This window comes from Eumetopias jubatus, unplaced genomic scaffold (assembly GCF_037043125.1).
Source record: "Eumetopias jubatus isolate StellerSeaLion01/CBP00866 unplaced genomic scaffold, mEumJub1_p1.0 scaffold_4, whole genome shotgun sequence".
NCBI lineage: Eukaryota > Metazoa > Chordata > Mammalia > Carnivora > Otariidae > Eumetopias > Eumetopias jubatus.
The window spans coordinates 11,419,331-11,437,950 of NW_028274810.1; the positions used below are offsets into that span (position 1 = coordinate 11,419,331).

Consider the following 18,620-nt stretch of genomic DNA (forward strand, 5'->3'; position numbering starts at 1 on the left):
CTCCTCTACAATCATTATGTCCCCCAAACTAAGCGATTTATACTGTCTTAAACTGTAAAGAATCTGGATCTAGGTATAGTGATCATGGTCCTTGGCCTTAGATCATGAGAATTTGTAGTGTAAAATCTCGGAATTTAAAGCCTATTTTGTGTAAACTTTAAATAGGACATGAAAAGAGTAATTCTATTATGGGATAGCCTGTTTTCAAGAATTCTCCTTGTTACGATGAACAGATGACTGGTGACATGGCTTTTGCATGCTGATGGTCCTAATTTGGTTGCTAAAATAACACTTTTCTTTTCTTTTTTGGTTAGAATGCCAAAACTGGACCAATGGGGCCAGGCTGAAGTATTGAACTTTCTGCTACGCTATCAACCGCGCAGTGAGGAGGAGCTGTTTGACATTCTCAATCTGTTAGATAGCTTTCTCAAGAGCAGTAGCCCCGGTGTGGTGATGGGAGCCACGAAACTCTTTCTGATCTTGGCAAAAAAATTCCCCCATGTACAAACTGATGTGCTTGTGCAAGTCAAGGGCCCTTTGCTGGCTGCATGTTCTTCAGAGAGCCGCGAGCTCTGTTTTGCTGCCCTGTGTCATGTGCGTCAGATCTTGCATAGTTTGCCCGGTCACTTTAGCAGCCACTACAAAAAGTTTTTTTGCTCCTACTCGGAGCCCCACTACATCAAGCTGCAGAAGGTGGAGGTGCTCTGCGAGCTGGTGAACGATGAGAACGTACAGCAGGTGCTAGAGGAGCTCCGAGGGTACTGCACTGACGTGTCAGCCGACTTTGCCCAGGCTGCCATCTTTGCCATAGGTAGGGGTCTGCTGCTTTTCCTTTTGGAGACCTTCAACTAACCAGGAAGCTGTGGAATCATAGCGAACAAAAGGGAATGAATCTTGCATCAGAGACCAATTACCATGCACCAAAGAATGGGGTCAGTGGCCACAGGAGTGGGAAGGGAGGTGTTTTGTTTTGTTTTGTTTTTTTGTCAACACTGGTGTTACCGTATCTTCTAGGATAGAGAATACAGGTAACTCAAACTAGAGTACTTAAAATTTATATGGCCTTTTGTTGGCTACTATCCAGAATGCTTTCCCATATATCATCTTAGCACAGTTTTTGGAGGCAGTCTGGAAAAGCGGACAAGTGTTACCACCTCATTTTAGAGATGAAGAAACTCAAAGAAAAAGGTTATTAAGTGGCCAAAAGGTCATGTAGTTTTTGACCCAGGGTCAGAACCCGGCTTTCTAGACTCAAAGTCCTGTGACAATTGACCAGTTGTTTATTGAGCTTCTGCTATGGGCTATATATTGTGCTGAGTACAGACCAACACAGAATAAATCCCAAATCTTAACAGGCTTTTTCGTATTACTCTGGGATTCAGAAGGCCAGAGTGACTCACAAAATGAAAGCAGCCAGGGAGTAATGTTTTGTTGGAGGGCTTCAAGTGGAAGAGGAGAAGGAACCCTTATATTAGAATAAAGAGTGATTATTTTCAGGGTCAGGAAGAGCGAACAAAGAGGAGAGCAGAGCTCCTGCGGTCAGGTGTTCCTGCAGGGACGTTGCTGTGAGGTGCTCTGCAGGCAGTGGTGCCTCGAGGCCTCGTATCTGGCTGCCACATACATACCTTTGTTACTGAAAGTTTTCCACCTTGTTCAATGGAAAATTCACTTTTACCAAACTTAGGAAACGTAAATTGTTATTTCATCAAGCAAGGGGTGATTTTTTTTCTTTCTTTTTTTTTATTTAAAGGTATCCCTGGTCCTCTCTGTCTTTGGCTGGTGGGAAGCTTTTTTTAAATGAGGTGCTAGGATTTGGACTTACCACTTTTTTCTGCTTTCTCTTCCTCTGTAGGTGGTATTGCCCGGACCTACACAGATCAGTGCGTGCAGATTCTAACAGAGTTGCTGGGGCTTCGGCAAGAGCACATTACCACAGGTAATGGCTGGCTATCCTTTGAGGATTTGTATTTATTTATTTATTTATTTTTATTTATTTTTTTGTCAATTGCCTCTCCTATAGCTGTTGCTCAAAAAATATTTGTTGTTGATTAACAGAGGTTTAAACTTTTCTTTGCATCCTCATCTGTTGCCATCAGAGAAGCATAGGGTCTATAGATCTAACAGGTAGAGGGTCTTCTGGCTGCCATAACTCTGCCAGGCTGTTCTGTAGATAATGAAGACTACCAGAATGCCTGTGCTTGTTAACTCCCCACCTTTACCCCTCTTTTTGCTTTATGGCAGCAGTGGCTTCCAGGGCTGGGACTGGGGCAAGGCAAGCAAGGTGCCCAAGATGCAAAAATTTAAAGAGGCACTCACTATCAGGTTCATGCAGGTGCTAACCCTGCATGTCTTAGATTTTACACCCACAGCACCTCGTTTGCCCTACCCTAGTCCCAGCAGTGGTGGCTCCATTTATACCGTCTTCAGAATATCAATCAATAATAACATGTCCTCACATTTGCTTTGCATTTTACCATGTGCTTTTGCACATAGGAGCTCATTTGTCCTCATAGCCATCCAATAAGAGCAACATCCATTTAAGAAATTATTGCCCGTGTCAGACATTTCTCAGATAATCATGGGCCACCCCTCCAACACCCATTTTACAGAAATTCACATAGCAATCTAGTCTGAATATGTGACTTCTCTTGATTCCTTCCTGCGTGGAGCCTCTAATCCTGTGCTCTTGTATCCTGAGCTGTGTTGTAGTGGTGGTGCAAACTTTCCGAGACCTGGTTTGGTTGTGTCCTCAGTGTACGGAAGCTGTGTGTCAGGCCCTGCCCGGCTGTGAGGAGAACATTCAAGACAGCGAGGTAGATGGCCATTCTCCTTTACCTCCAGGCAGAGGGGAAATGCTTGGGACCCTGCTCTGTGAAATGGAATCTAATTCTTCTCTACCCGGTGTCTGAATGTGGAAATTCTTAGAATTGATTGCCACCTCAGATTCTCTTTTGGGTGTAGTTAGGATAGAAGTGATAAAAACATGAGATTTATCTATGATTTTTATTACAAATGCTTTGATATCATTGTTTTCTTGAACAGTTTTAAGCCAGAGATTTAGACCATGGAGTTTTTAGCTGGAATGAGAATCAGGATCGTTTTTGCATAGTTGGGCTTCACTGCAGGCCCACCGACTTAAATATGCAGGAGTGGTAGACCTAGACACATAGATTTTTAAGAAGCTTCACAGACGGCTCCGATTTGCACTCTAGGTTAATTACCACTTTCATGAAGTGGTTTAGAGGAATCTTTGAGTCGCTTCCACTGACACATTAAACCCCAGACTGGGGCAGAGGCCCCCAAACTGAGGAAGCCTTATTTCTTAACCAACACAGGCTCTGGGAGTCTTGAGTCTCCTTTTGTGTAGTAACATTTTATTCCTGTTTGTTGTAGAGAGTGGAGTCGGGCTGTGGGGGATTGATAACAGTGCCATTTGAAGTAAACAAAAGATTATACATTTCCTGCTGACGTTGGGGGGAAGCAAAACCTGCCACTGTGTTTGGGACAGCCAAATGTCGAGCACCTGCTCTTACTCCTTCATTCCCCAGGGGAAACAGGCGCTTATTTGGCTCCTTGGCGTCCATGGGGAAAGAATCCCCAATGCTCCCTATGTGTTGGAAGACTTTGTGGAGAATGTGAAATCAGAGACCTTTCCAGCTGTGAAGATGGAGCTACTCACTGCACTGCTGCGCCTTTTCCTCTCCCGACCTGCCGAGTGCCAGGACATGCTGGGGCGTCTGTTACATTACTGCATAGGTAGGTTCTTCAGAAGGAAACTGTACTTGCCCTGTCAGATAGTAAACATTCTGAGAGCTGACACTGTTCGGTGAGTCATCTCGGGGACCCAAGAAGACAATGTTCTCTAGGGTTTCCTCCGTCCTTCCTTTTTTTTTTTTCCCTATTGCAGTTGACACAGGGTAGAAAGAGTGTTTTTGGTTTTGTTTGTAATTAACTCTGTCTTTGTCTTACCACAGAGGAAGAAAAGGATATGGCAGTACGAGACCGGGGTCTCTTTTATTATCGACTTCTCTTAGCTGGCATTGATGAAGTGAAGCGGATCCTGTGTAGCCCTAAATCTGACCCTTCTCTTGGACTTTTGGAGGATCAGGCAGAAAGACCTGTGAATAGCTGGGCCTCAGACTTCAATACGCTGGTTCCAGTCTATGGCAAAGCCCGCTGGGCAACCATCTCTAAATACCAGGGGGCGGAGCGCTGGGGCCCAGAGCTTCCTAACACTGCATCCTTTGCCACTCCAGGTAAAAATAGTCCTTACTTTACGTCATGTCATGAAAAACCTTTACCTTTTGCGATGACTGTTAGAAAGTAGAGTACCCTAGCTACGTCTCAGACTATTGTGTGAATTTGAAGTCTTCATGAGCAAGAAAGAATATCTTCATTGGCTATTTCAATCATTTATCCAAGGATAGAAGGCGTGTTGTGAACGTATAGAAATCTAGTTAAAATCATAGTTCGGGGGCATCTGGGTGGCTCAGTCGGTTCGGCTCAGGTCACGATCCCAGAGTCCTGGGATTGAGTCCCTGCATTGGGCTCCCTGCTTAGCAGGGAGTCTCCTTCTCCCTCTGCTGCTCCCCTTGCTCACATGCTCTCTCTCTCTCAAATAAATAAATAAAATCTTTTTAAAAAAAAACCTAATTGGTATAGATTAAGAAGGCCTCTTACGCAAGCTTTCTAACTCTTTTAGGTCCCCTGATTCCTGAAGAGAGCAAGGAGACAGTACAGGAACTTCCTGATTCTGAAGCCCTCATGCTAGTCCCCAGTTGCCAGCTGACTGCTGAGTATTTTGAGAAAACTTGGTTTAGCCTGAAAGTTGCTCATCAGCAAGTGTTCCCTTGGCGGGGAGCCGTCCATCCTGACACCCTCCAGATGGCCCTGCAGGTAGTGAACATCCAGACCATCGCAATGAGTAGGGCAGGGGCTCACCCGTGGAAAGCCTACCTCGGTGCCCAGGATGACACTGGCTGCCTGTTCCTAACGGAACTGCTCTTGGAGCCCGAGAGCTCAGAAATGCAGATCTCTGTGAAACAAAATGAGCCGAGGACTGAGACCCTGAACAGTTTTATTTCTGTACTAGAAACTGTGCTTGGAACAATTGGAGACATAAAATCATAACAGATTCTTGCTGCCTGTTCTAAGTGAGATGAGTAGCTATCAGAGTTCCTAGTTTTTCTTACTAGAATTTGCTTGTAAGTCCAGATACTATCAAATGCAAAGGAGAATGGACAGTCTCAGAATCAGGATTCTTATGTTTTTGTTCAAAGAGTATTGACTTATTCCTGTAATACCTATAGGTGAATGACCCCATTTTCTAGGTGATGTTGAAAAGGTTAATATTGGAAAGGGGATGGGGAGGGGGTGAGGATAGGAATTGGATTCTTTTCTAATCCGTTTTAGGGATTGTTTTACTAATTAAAGATAAGATGCCTGATGTTTATGGAAACTGATGAAGTCATCATTTGTGGGGGTCATCTTTTCTTCCCTGTATTACTGCAGTAAATTCCTCACTGGTCTCTTTCTAATCATGCTTTTCAAGGCCAGAGTCCAAAGTCCTTAGTGCGGCATCAGAAGTAACTCTTCAGTGTCCTTCTCACCGCTCGCCTAAACACCCTGTTCTTGCATAAGCAAACCACTCGGCATTCCTTGAATGCAAAAGGCTCTCTCTCACCTCTGTACTTTGCTCCTGCTTTTATTTCTTGGCTAGAACATTTCCTCACCCTCGTATCTTCTTGAGGTAACATCTAGTCCTTGTCTTTCAGCGTTCTGCTCAGTCAGGAGCTCTTGCAGGAAGTTTTCTGTGACCCTTGATGCTTTCATTATGGGTCCTGTTCAGGCTGTCACGGCCTCCAGTGCATGTGTCTAGCAGTACTGTTGTAATTGTTTTCTGTCACTCTTCCTTGCTTTCAATTTTATTCATACCTGCCCATATTATATACATTAACTGACGCAACTTATGGCAAGAGCAGATGTGATAAAATGATTTAAATATATATAGTAAAGTATAAATAACCAGAGGATCCACAACAGGGAAAATGGAAATACCACCTCAGACCAGCTTGGTTGGGGATGGGGAAGTACACAAATGTTCAGGTTTAAGGGCCTACATAATTGGTACAGTTGAGCCTCAAATTTAGCTAAGTGATTTGGTAGTCAGGATGAAGAGAAATAGGTGTATAGATGTCATCAGAGAGGAAGAAGCCTTCCAATATTAATTTCTCAAAGAAATTTACAGGTAGTTTCACATAGGAGACACTGAGGGATAAGTACGAGATTCTTAGGGGAAGTTAGTAACGGATTTCTCATGACTTACGGTGTTCTTCAGTGAAAGCAGAGAGCATAACTTTAACATGAAGCTTAGGGAGGGCATTTCTTCAAGGACTTAACACGATTCAAATATCATCTAGCTTAATTCAAGGACTTTGACCACATAGATATGTAAATGGACTGCATACCTTTAAAAATTTTTTTCATCCATCACTTCTCTCAACTAGGCTCTTAATAGGAGTAGATAACAGACAGCATTGAATTTTCTGGCAAGGGCCTGGATTTTGTGAGTTGATTTCCCCCTGGACAACTTCTAAGGACGGTGATGTTCTTTCCTTCCATCTCCACAGTCTGCCACATAGTGATGACTCAGTAAATATTTACCAAATGAGTGGCTGTCAGTAATTAGATTCTGATGGTGTTTTGGGGTTGATGTTTGAAGTGTGTGTTTTGCTATATTGTATCAACCAAACAACAGTGGAAGTCCACCCAGGCTAGGGTTTCTCAAAGTGGCATTACTGACATTTGGGGCCAGATAATTCTTTGTTGTGGAGGGTTTTCCTGTGCACTGTAGGATGATTATTAGCAGCATCTTTGGCCTATACCCACTAGATGCCAATAGAACCCCCAGTCATAATAAAAATGTCTCCAGACATTGCCAAAAGTGCCTTGGCGGGACAAAATCGCTCCTCATTGAGAATGAGCTAGATCATGGGTCCCCAGGGATTACATGTAGCGAGATCAAAACAGCTTCAGAATTGCCTTTTCCATAGTTTGACTTGTTCAGTTAAGCCATGAGTGTTTAATTAGGTGCTAAAAGAAATAAAATGGAAGTGTAAAATGCTGCCAATTTACAGTGTTATAAGGGAACAGGATAAATATGGTAAAGATTAAGTAAACTGATGGACTTTTTTTAAAAAATTAAAGACTATAATTGAAATGTTGACCTAAAGAAAATTAGGTATGCCTCGATAATTGAATAAATGTTACTAAAATGATCCTAGCTACTGGAGCTTTAAAAAGATTAAGTCCTACTTGGTTGCTTCTCTGTAATATATGGGGCATAGCAGAATACGAAACTGTTGCTTTTGAAAAAGTGTACTTTTAAAATCTCAAGGAAGAAATGATTTCTCGTAACTAGCCTGATTTTGCTCATTTATAAGCAAAATGACTAAAGCTTAAGTATACCATGAAGTTAATTATATTTCTTCTCCCTAAGAGGTCTCTCTAGCCTTGGCAGACATATGGTTTGATGATGTGATATAAGTAGATGCATATTTTTAAAAATCCTTGAGTATGGTTGATATTGTGCTTTTAGAAAAATGGCTTTCTAATGTCTGTCTTGTTGGGAAATAGTATGTATTTCACATGTAATAGGTGCCCACTGACGACCATGGCACTTTAGAACATTGCAGAGGCAATCATTTATGTAGTTCCTGACCATAATCTTATTGCCATGGACTAGTGGCTATTAAATGCCTCCATTTCTCCCACCCCCCTTTTTGAATGGGAGTTCTGTTACCATTATTCCATCCCTTTCTCATATATTGGGTGTTCGGGGGAGGGGAGACAAAGAACTTACTTTCTCAGTTATAGATTTACAAATTGAGAGGAGCTGTACCCAAGATCCTCCTTTACAGGCAGACTTGGTGCAGATGACAAGACCCTAGACTTTGAGCCAATGATAAAAGGTGATGAGGCTTTTAAGAGAAGGATGTAAATTGTTGTGGCCAGAGCAGGAAAAGAAGCAAGTGATGGTGAAAACATGGTGGCCTCATTTTTCAGTAATAAGTGGGAGACAGAACTTGAACTGCAAGAGTGAGGGTTATGTGAGCTGTGGGAGAAGGGATGGGATGGTTTGGGAAGATGCTATAATGAAACTTCAAGAAGAAATACACAAAGGAGGAAACTACCCTACATTGTCCAAGAGAAGGTATACTCCATTTCCTTAGCCTTACAACATTGATTCTACAAGATAATGGAGGATAAGATAAGGCAAAGATTAGATTCCAAAGCAGGAAAGAATGTCCCATGGGAAAAAGACAGTCTCTTCAACAAATGGTGTTGAGAAGATTGGACAGCCACATGCAAAGAATGAAGCAGGACCATTTCCTTACACCACACACAAAAATAGACTCAGAATGGATGAAAGGCCTAAATGTGAGAAAGGAATCCATCAAAATCTTTGAGGAGAACACAGGCAGCAACCTCTTCGACCTCAGCCGCAGCAGCTTCTTCCTAGAAACATCGCCAAAGGCAAGGGAAGCAAGGGCAAAAATGAACTATTGGGACTTCATCAAGATAAAAAGCTTTTGCACAGCCAAGGAAACTGTCAACAAAGCCAAAAGACAACCGGCAGAATGGGAAAAGATACTTGCAAGTGACATATCAGATAAAGGGCTAGTATCCAAAATTTATAAAGAACTTACCAAACTCAACACCCAAAGAACAAATAATCCAATCAAGAAATGGGCAGAAGACATGAACAGACATTTCTGCAAAGAAGATATCCAAATAGCCAACAGACACACGAAAAAGTGCTCAACATCATTCGGCATCAGGGAAATCCAAATCAAAATCTCAATGAGATACCACCTCACACCAGTCAGAATGGCTAAAATTAACAAGTCAGGAAATGACAGATGTTGGCGAGGCTGTGGAGAAAGGGGAACCCTCCTACACTGTTGGTGGGAATGCAAGCTGGTGCAGCCACTCTGGAAAACAGTATGGAGGTTCCTCAAAAAGTTGAAAATAGAGCTACCCTAGCAATTGCACTACTGGGTATTTACCCCAAAGATATAAATGTAGTGATCGAAGGGGCACGTGCACCCCAATGTTTATAGCAGCAATGTCCACAATAGCCAAACTGTGGAAAGAGCCTAGATGTCCATCAACAGATGAATGGATAAAGAAGATGTGGTGTTTATGTATACACACACACACAATGGAATATTATATAGACATCAAAAAATGAAATCTTGCATTTGCAACAACGTGGTTGGAACTAGAGGGTATTATGCTAAGCAAAATAAGTCAGTTAGGGAAAGAATTATATGATCTCACTGATATGAGGAATTTGAGAAACAAGACAGGATCATAGGGGAAGGGAGGGAAAAATAAGACGAAACCAGAGAGGGAGACAGACCATAAGAGACTCTTAATCTTAGGAAACAAACTGAGGGTTGCTGGAGTGGAGGGGGGTGGTAGGGATGGGGTGGCTGGGTGATGGACATTGGGGAGGGTATGTGCTATGGTGAGCGCTGTGAGTTGTGTAAAACTGATGAATCACAGCCATATACCCCTGAAACAAATAATACATTATATGTTAAAAAAAAAAAAAAAAAGATTAGATTCCGAAGATGGCATTTGCCCATAAGTACATCAGCCGTGAAACGAATTACTGTGGGAAAAGGTTTATTATTTGAGGTAGGACGTACTTGGTTTTAAATTTCTATTCTGCCACTTACGGATGTCATTTACCTTGGGTAAGATATTTAACACCAATTGGATGGTATCTTATAAACCTTTTGTTTGTTTTCGTATGCTATTTGGGGAGTATGTCATAATTTGATGGAATCCTTAAATTTTCAGTAACTGGCTCTAGTGTGAAAGGAGGTGGCTCAGAATTATCTCAGAAGGACCTTCTTACATTAGAGGTCTGAAGCTTACTCAGCAGAAACTGAAGTTTCAGCCCTAGTGATAGATGACAAATGAAAACGGCCCTTTACGTAATTTGTTTCTCATCCAAAAGCAATTTATGATCTATTTAGAGTAGAATAGAAAACAGAAGATTTGTTCTCTTTATTTTGCAAGTAGAACTTTCGTTCTGAACAACTGACTTACTGCTTATGCCTGAATCTCTTATCAGCTCGCCAGGTCAGAATACTCTGGAAGACCTGATAGTTTGAGTGCTGACACCCAAATCCAAAATCTAAGTGTGGCTACATTAAGAAGGTGGCCACGGTGGGTAAGTGTCCAATCATGAGATCTCGTGAAAACAGTGATGGTGTCTAACCCCTGTCAGGAGAATCCTACTTTATTCTGTTGGAGAGTGACTCGCAGATCCCTGTCATCCTGGTCCTCAGGCCTTGGGCTAATAGGAAAGACGTTTAACACTACATGTCAGAAACTGCTGGATCATCCCACACAACATTATCTTATCTGATCCTCATATAATTTCCCTGTGAAGTACTTTGTGCTGTCCCCATTCCGAATTCCTCAAACACCCAACTTTGCCCCCCCCACCCCCCCCCACCCCCAGTCAGCTTCTCTAGCTCCTGTTCCCACCTGGGATGCTTTTATCTCTCCTCTTTGCCTTAGAGTCTCGCTCGCGCTTCAGAGCTCGTCTAAGATGTTACAACCTCAAGGAAGCCTTCCTAACCCCCTAGCTCTGATTCTCCACTGCACACTGTGGTCACACTGTCTCAATAAGCACAAGAAATTCTGGGATTGGTCACATAATACCTGCTGTGCATGCTGAAACGTAAGCTCCATGAGGACAGAAGCTGTGTCTGTGTCATTTTCCTGTGCTATTTGTAGTGCCAGGCATCGTTCCTTACCCACAAACAGTACCTAAAACGTCGGACTGTGGCACACAAATGCCATCTATCAGGAATTGAATGCTTGTCTATTGTAACTTCAGAACCTTCTTGAAGTTACACCAGACACAGAACCCTAACAGGAAGTATTTCTAAATGAAGTTGCCCAAGAAACTCTTCCTCAACTCTATTTCAGTTATAAATTGGCTAAAAATAAAAGTTATTCATTAATCTTATGTACCGGCTAGGGTGTGGTTCTGAGAAAAGGAACTAAGAGTCTTCAAAAAGTCTTCCCAGTCTGTGTAGGTGAGCTCTTCAGAGAAGTCCCATGTTTCTGACAGCTAGTTTTGAAAAAAATTGGTGGGACAGGCTCTAGGACTACATGTCCCACTAGGAAACTTTACAAAGTACAAATGTAGATGTATCTGGTTTACCAGTATTTCTGACTTCCTGCTGAACTGAAAACTGCTTGTTTTGTGGAAAAGCAAAAACTCTGCAGCAAGCATTGAAAATGAAGAGGCCCCGGACTTTTGAGGAGCAAACGGAATGCATCGTGGACACTTTACTTACAGACTTCTTAGGCACCACAGTGCAGGTTGCTAACCGGGACCTACATTATGGAGATGAACCAGATTCAGGTAAGGCTCCTGGCCCGAGGTGGTGATTGTAGGTCAATAAGAGTATCTGAGTATGCTTTCTTATTTCCTCTTAAGTTTCAAAAGGCAAACTAAGCTTTCAGCAATACCTGAAAATCAGTAGTTTCCCTGGAAGGGAAAGATATTCTCAGTGAAGGGAGATCTTCTGACTATGGGGTTGACAGAATAATGAAGGTGTTCTTGGGAGAAAATGATGCCAAAATTGTTTAAAGTCTAGAGAACGTTCTCCAATGCCCAGATTCCTGGGACTGGCCGTTCTTTCAAGTTCTGTAACAAATGTGAATGTGTTCCCTCCATCTTAGGAGAGTCTTGCTCTTTTGACGTGGCCATCATTGCTGGCCGCCTTAGGATGTTGGGTGACCAGTTCAATGGAGAATTGGAAGCTTCTGCCAAAAATGTCATTGCAGAAACCATTCAGGGACAGGTAAAGTTGCTGCTCTTTTTCTATTCCAGTTGCTCTTTTCTTACCACTCTTATATGGCTATAACTAAAAATGTCCTGCGAAAGATTTGGGGGCTTATGTTCATCCAAGGAGACACAGCAATAATTCTCCGATTGCTAATTCTTCAGGACTTAATCAAAGGCCCAAGTGGTATTGAGAGGTACTGGCAAGGGCTGGTCAACCTTCAGATTGTTCCCATTTGTTTTTCAGCAGAGCTGTGCTTACGTGACATAGAGCACATCTGCAGCACTTTGTTCTTGGTAAAGCACTTTATTCTTTTATGTACCTGTTTTAACATTGATTTGGCTGGGAGTGGGCATCTTCCCCTCACACCCCCCCCCAAGGTCCAGCGATGAAATTATGTACCAGAAAGGCAGGAAGTCCACAAGTATGCTGCAATGAGGGATAAGTACTTACAACAGCCATCTAGGGCATAGCTGGCTTTTCATCAGAATGTTGATTACTGGCAGTGGCACTTGGATTCTGCCTTGGATGTAAAGACCATAGGCGACATTCTAGAAGATGTTGCTGATTAATACCGATAATGGCAGGTAATATGAACACATCACTTAACAGGTGCCAAACAGTATTACAGATACTTTGCACTTATTATCTCATTTAAACCTTCCACCACTCCCTGGCGTATTATAGGAACTGTTATTCACAGGGCAACCTCTCTTCCTGTGTATGGAATGCTGTGAGAGCAAACATCTAACCTCTTTGTTCACTGCAGTATTCACACAACCCAGACTAGTACCTCCTATACGGGAGACCCTCCATAAATATTTTCTGACTCAATATCCATTTAAGCAGATAGGGAAACTGAGGAAGAGGGAAACAAGAAATTAGGTTAGATTACTCAGTTAGGATTTGAACCCAGACTGATTCCAGAACCACACTCTTCACCATTATGCTTTATTCTTCTTACCACATATAGCTTGGATGGTGCACCTATTCAGGCAGAACTGGACTTATTATTCCTAATAGCTTGCACTGAAACTTTCCTAGGTAGCAGAGAGCTGAATTTACTTTTGTTTTTTAATTAAAAATAAAGTTTTTGGAACTCCCAAATTCATAGGAAAGTTGCACATAATTAATTGTACAAAGAATTTCCCTCTTGAATCATCTGAGAGTAGGTAGCTGATAAGATGTTCCATCATCCCCTAATACTTTCACATTTCCTTCAAACAAGGCCATTCTTTTATATAACCACATCAAAACTAGGAAATCAGCACTGACACATTATCATCTTGTCCCCAGATCCCGTTGAAGTTTTGCCACTTGTCTCAATGATGTCACATACAACAAAAAGATCCAGGCCAGAATCAGATCCTGCATTTAGTTGTCATGTCTCTTTAGTCTCCTTCAACCTGGAATTGTTCCTCAGTCTTTCCTTGACTTTTTTGACCTTGACGCTCAAAGATTATGGGTCAGTTATTTTGTAGAATGTCCCTTAAGCTTGGGTTTGTTCCATGTTTCCTCATGAGTGGATTCAGGGTATGTACTTTTGGTAGGAAGGATTGCTGTGTTCTCATCGCACCTATTAAGTGGCACAAATTTTAATTTGTCACATTACTGATGTTAACTTCAATCACTTAGGATGGTGTCTGCAAGTCTTCTCCACTGTAGTTAATATCTGTGGTTAACATAATTAAGTGTTGTGGGGGGGGTACTTTGAAACCATGTAAATATCCCATATCCCATCAACATTTCAATCTATTCATTTATTTTTTTATAGCAACATGGACTCATGAATTCCTACTTTTTTCAAGGGTTATAATCTGTTACTATCATTATTTATTTGGATGCTCAAATTGTCCCAGTTTTGACCAGTGGGAGTCCTCTCCATCTGGACTGTGTCATTTTAGCATGTCCCTGTCATTCTGTGAGTACTTCCTTAATTTCTGACAGATCTCTTGTATTTTCCAAGCCCCAGCCTGAAATCAGCCATTCTCCAGAGAGCTCTGGTGTCTTTCAGTGGAGAATGATATTTGGAAACCAAGATCTGGGTACACATGTGGATGCCCTCCTCAGCTTGTTTGGGTTCTTTAAAAATTTTTTTTAAAGATTTTATTTATTTGACAGAGAGAGAGACAGCCGGAGAGGGAACCCACAAGCAGGGGGAGTGGGAGAGGGAGAAGCAGGCTTCCCTCTGAGCAGGGAGCCCCATGAGGGGCTCAATCCCAGGACCCTGGGATCATGACCTGAGCGGAAGGCAGATGCTTAATGACTGAGCCACCCAGGCGAGCCCCAGCTTGCTTGGGTTCTGACAACCTGCTCTGACTACCATGGGTCCCCCTACACTACACCCCAGTAGATCTTGCTTGGCCCCACCTAATGACTTCTAGATCAATTTTGGGGGGAAGGAAAGAGGAAGAGGAAAAACAGATCTTTTTTTTTTTTTTTTACTTTAGAATTTCCCAGACTTCAGTCATTCAAGTAATACCTCTACAACTTGACCAGCTGTACCATCACATACTTCATATTTTTCTTTCAAATCATTTTGTTTTTCTTTCAACCCTTGTGCTCATCCTAAGTAATAATACCTGAACTCATGGGTTTGATGGGCTACTTATGTTTTTCTCTATACCCATTACAGTAAATAACAAAGTAATAAAACTTGTCCATCTACTCCTTAAGATTACTCCAGATACAACCAGTGGTGCATTTGCCATTCTCTAGGAAACTCTTGCTTTACTGGACTCCTGCACCTGCAGCCTCCTGTACCTTTTTATCGATACCTCACTGATTTCCTGTGTCTCTCCCCAGGCAGGCGCTGTACTGCGGGACACAGTGAAATCTCTCAGCCAGGCCTGGTGTGCTCAGGATTCCAGCTTAGTTTACGAAAGAGCCTTTCTGGCAGTGTCAGTGAAGCTTCTTGAATATGTGGCCCGCATGGCTCCCAAAATGGCAAGACAGGTGGCTGTCCCCATGACAAACATGATCAATGGGAACAGTGCCATCCGGGAGTTTGTCCAGGGCCAGGGAGGTTGGGTGAGTATGTTGGGGCCCCTGGCTTTGATAGGCATTTGCATTGCTTTTGTACTAATACCTGGCACTCCCAATTCCCGATTCTTTCTGTAAGTTGGAAACCGAGTAGAAAAACAGGTTTTCCTACTTTGCTGAAAATGGCAATTTGGGTCCGCCCCCCCCACTCCCATGGGAAGGGGAGCGGTCAGAAGCTCGGGGCTATGGGTGTTGGACTCCAGAGACATTTTGCCTAAAATTTTAGTTGACTACTAACAGTGTAGAGCTAAATCCCACTGCCTATATATAACGGCCTATTAAATGTGCTGGTGATAGAGTACTAGTCTCAGCCTGGCTTCAGAAATTCAGAATCATACCCCTGTTGTCTAACAAAAAACAGTGTCATCTGCTGCAGCAATAACTCTAGGAGGCATTCTAAGCCCATATCTTAGTAATCATTAGAACATCTGCTCTCACTGAGCATTCCTCTTCATTTCCAGCAGCAGCAGAAGCTTCAGTAAAGAGCTGCATTCCCTGGAGGTATCTGTAGATTATTTGTGCTTTCTTTAGGAAGCTCCCTTTAGGAAGACAATCCCTTTGACTCTAGGATATGCATTGTCCTTCCTAGGAAAATCTGGAGAGCTGAAGGAGAGGCGGCGTTGTTTCCCAGCCTGAACATCACTGCCACTTTGATCGGGTGATTGATTGATTGCTGGCCATTGACACAGACAACCAAATCCAAAGCTACTTTCTTTTGGACACAACTGGACTTAGCTGAATAATTTCTTTTCCACTGATGGCTAAAGTTGGGAGCAGCCCTCGGAGGTCTACAGAGATTTTGTACTTTCTGTCTTTATGAGAGTTTGAAGGAGGTTCCATTTAAGCAAAGACCTCCAGATACAAACTAATGGCTTGTTAGGAGTGGAATTTCCAGGCAACAGAGCAAGCCTTTGCTGGACGTATTTTGGGAAAGGGAGCACACAGTAAACTATTCAGATTTAGCCCTGTCCCTTGCTAAGGATCTTGTCTACTCACTCTACAGTCTAAAGGACTTCAAGGGAGATCTTTGTTGGACTCTTGTTATTTTAAGTTGAGGATTTTCTTTTAAATTCCTATCCTAAGTTTTGTGTTAATTTCACCAAAGCAGAATTATTTTATGCATTTTTAGGCCGAAAGCAAAAAAAAAAAAAAAAATGGCAGTTTCTTCATCTGCCCTGCTACTAGAAAGGCCAACAAAAGATAAAACAGTGCATTTTACTGCCACAGGATGCAGGAAGTGCTGGCCCGCATCTAGGAGAGTGGGGCCATCCCACCTTAGATGAAACTAGCTGCGTACCACAGTGTTTTTCAAACCAAAAAGTGGTTTACATACCACTTGTGGACCTTATAAGTTGCTGATTTCCGGGCCCCATCCCTAGAGATTCTGATTCTGTCGGGGGAGGCTGGGGCCTAGCATCCTACCTTTTTAACCAGTTCCACAGGGGGTTCTTGTGCCCATAGAGAACTTGAGAACCCTCACATTAGAGCAGGGCTTGGCCAAATCGTGTCTGCTGCTTTTTTTTGTCGATGGGTTTATTGGCATGCGGCTGCACTCACCGGCCCCCCATCTTGTCCATGCCTGTATGAGCACTGCAAGGGCAGAGTTGAGGAGCCACAGCAGACACCTAATGGCCTATAAAGTATATTTACTATTTGGCCTTTACAGAAAAGCATGCAGACCCCTGCTTTAAAGCTAAATGAATGTTTCTCTCTGAATAATTTAAATTCTGTTGCAATCCTGATCATTTGTGCCAAACACAGCGGTACATAGGATAACTCTATTCTTTTTTTAGAATTTAGTCTGAGAGTGTTTGTTAGTTCCTGCATAGTCCACACTTTCTCTGGGACTTTGGCAAATCAGAAAGCTCTGGGACGGGTGCCTGGGTGGCTCAGTTGGTTGAGCGACTGCCTTCGGCTCAGGTCATGATCCTGGAGTCCCGGGATCGAGTCCCGCATCGGGCTCCCTGCTCGGCGGGGGGGTCTGCTTCTCCCTCTGACCCTCCTCCCTCTCGTGCTCTCTATCTCTCATTCTCTCTCTATCTCTCATTCTCTCTCTCTCAAATAAATAAATAAAATCTTAAAAAAAAAAAAAAGACAGCTCTGGGACGCCTGGGTGGTCAGTCAGTAGAGGGTATACATTTCCCTGGCCCCTACCATAAGTGACTGGAAGTAAAGCCTATGGTATCTATGGCATGTGTATCTTGTAATAATCCTTCATAATCTCATAGATTAGTAGGGGCTCATCAAGCAGAGACTCTTACATTCATAAGCCCCAAGGCTAGACTACTTACCTGACTGTCAAGAAGAAAAGCATTGCTATATCTATTTTTGAAGAGAGGCCTTAATGGTTTGGTTACAGTTTGGCTCAAGTGTAACCACATCCCCTCCCTTCAGCCAGCCAGCTATCTGTTTCCCCTAAATGCATAGAAGTAAAGATGTAGCGCTGCTACTATATTTTCACTTTTTAAGTTATGGTATTTCCTCTATTCATGGATAAATCACAATAGTTTAGTAATCCCAAATGAGATTTCATGTTTCTCTTAGGTAGGAATTAGCTTTATTTGCTACCAAGTTTGAACAATGTATTCCTTTGTCTCTTACATTACTGTAAATTCAGCATGGTGGATTTTGTGGTATTTTACTTCTTGGGTGAAATCACTATTTTCACTTTGACCAATGCTGTTTTGTTTGTGAAATAAAATTATGTCCATGTATTTGAACTAATTCTCAGTAAGTGCCATCTCAATTGAATGATGGAGAAACAGATTGGTGGTTTCCAGGGGCAGGGGATGGGAGGTGGGGGAAATAGGTGAAGGTGGGCAAAGAGTATAACCTTCCAGTTATAAGATGAAAAAGTCCTGGGGATGTAATATACAGCATGGTGACTATAGGTAACAATATCGTATCATATATTGAAAAGTTGCTAAAAGTAGATTTTTAAAGTTCTCACCACACACACACACACACAAAACCACATTATTTTTTTATTTATGTATTTTTTAAGATTTTATTTTTTCTAAATAATCTCTACACCCAACATGGGGGTTGAACTCACAACCCTGAGATCAAGAGTCACATGTTCCACCAACTGAGCAGGCCAGGCGCCCCAAAACACATTTTTTAGCTAGGCGAGGTGATAGATGTGTAACTAACCTTACTGTGGTAATCATTTTGAAATATACACATATAGCAAATCATTACATTGTATGCCTTAAACTTATACAAAGTTATATGTCTGTTATAGCTCAATAAGCTGACAAAGTAAATAATAAATGTCAGAGGCCAGCAGCCTCCTCTTTGTCTTTTCTTTTTCCACTTAGCTAGAGAAGCTGCCTGTTTTATCCGATACTGCCAATGAAACATCAGAATATGAATCTGGCTCCAAGTATACGGCAGTGTCTTGAGATTGAGGATATGGTGCCCCTGGGGGTTATGCTAAGTAAATGGGAAAAACAGCTCTGGCTTGTGTTTGTTGCTAGGCCACCCTTTCCTAGGAGAGCTGCGGAACCCTTTCCTAGGGGTTGCGGAAGGAAGACACGGGTAGCCCAGAGATTAAGAATACCTTCAGATCGTCTGATTTTAACAATTTGGTTTCACCATAGGCTAATCATGTGACACTGGGCCAGTAATCCAATTCCTTTGTGCCTTAGTTTCCACGTCTTAAAATAGAGATGATTTGGTTACTAATTCGTGGGATTG

The 18,620-nt window shown here is 42.4% G+C and overlaps 2 protein-coding genes across 13 annotated transcripts in view; both read left to right on the forward strand.

The window, feature by feature from the left end:
• Positions 1 to 11,392, forward strand: part of AP4B1 (adaptor related protein complex 4 subunit beta 1) — a 37,829-nt gene extending 26,437 nt beyond the window's left edge. For 9 of the 12 annotated variants that reach the window (XM_088022325.1, XM_028101878.2, XM_028101884.2 and 6 more), the window contains 6 exons: positions 315 to 811; positions 1,853 to 1,936; positions 2,710 to 2,813; positions 3,549 to 3,756; positions 3,975 to 4,256; positions 4,703 to 5,458. In XM_088022325.1, the coding sequence (XP_087878451.1) occupies positions 315 to 811; positions 1,853 to 1,936; positions 2,710 to 2,813; positions 3,549 to 3,756; positions 3,975 to 4,256; positions 4,703 to 5,130 (1,603 nt within the window). In that variant the 3' untranslated portion in view covers positions 5,131 to 5,458. Of the gene's footprint in view, positions 1 to 314; positions 812 to 1,852; positions 1,937 to 2,709; positions 2,814 to 3,548; positions 3,757 to 3,974; positions 4,257 to 4,702; positions 5,459 to 10,147; positions 10,247 to 10,599 lie in introns of those variants that run through there. The other 3 variants (XM_028101885.2, XM_028101886.2, XM_028101888.2) reach the window with 3 other exon arrangements.
• On the forward strand, positions 11,329 to 17,645 carry BCL2L15 (BCL2 like 15). The gene is made up of 4 exons (XM_028101890.2): positions 11,329 to 11,455; positions 11,776 to 11,897; positions 14,685 to 14,909; positions 15,511 to 17,645. Exons 1-4 carry the CDS (start codon positions 11,329 to 11,331, stop codon positions 15,526 to 15,528), a joined length of 492 nt encoding a protein of 163 aa, XP_027957691.1. The 3' UTR covers positions 15,529 to 17,645.
• The last annotated feature ends 975 nt before the right edge of the window (positions 17,646 to 18,620 follow it).

Bases quoted from the DNA above. Each gene is read 5' to 3' on its own strand.
- BCL2L15 (XM_028101890.2), top strand. From the start codon at position 11,329: ATGAAGAGGCCCCGGACTTTTGAGGAGCAAACGGAATGCATCGTGGAC. The intron at 11,456-11,775 runs GTAAGGCTCCTG...CCTCCATCTTAG, and splicing joins TGGAGATGAACCAGATTCAG to GAGAGTCTTGCTCTTTTGAC. The intron at 11,898-14,684 runs GTAAAGTTGCTG...GTCTCTCCCCAG, and splicing joins CAGAAACCATTCAGGGACAG to GCAGGCGCTGTACTGCGGGA.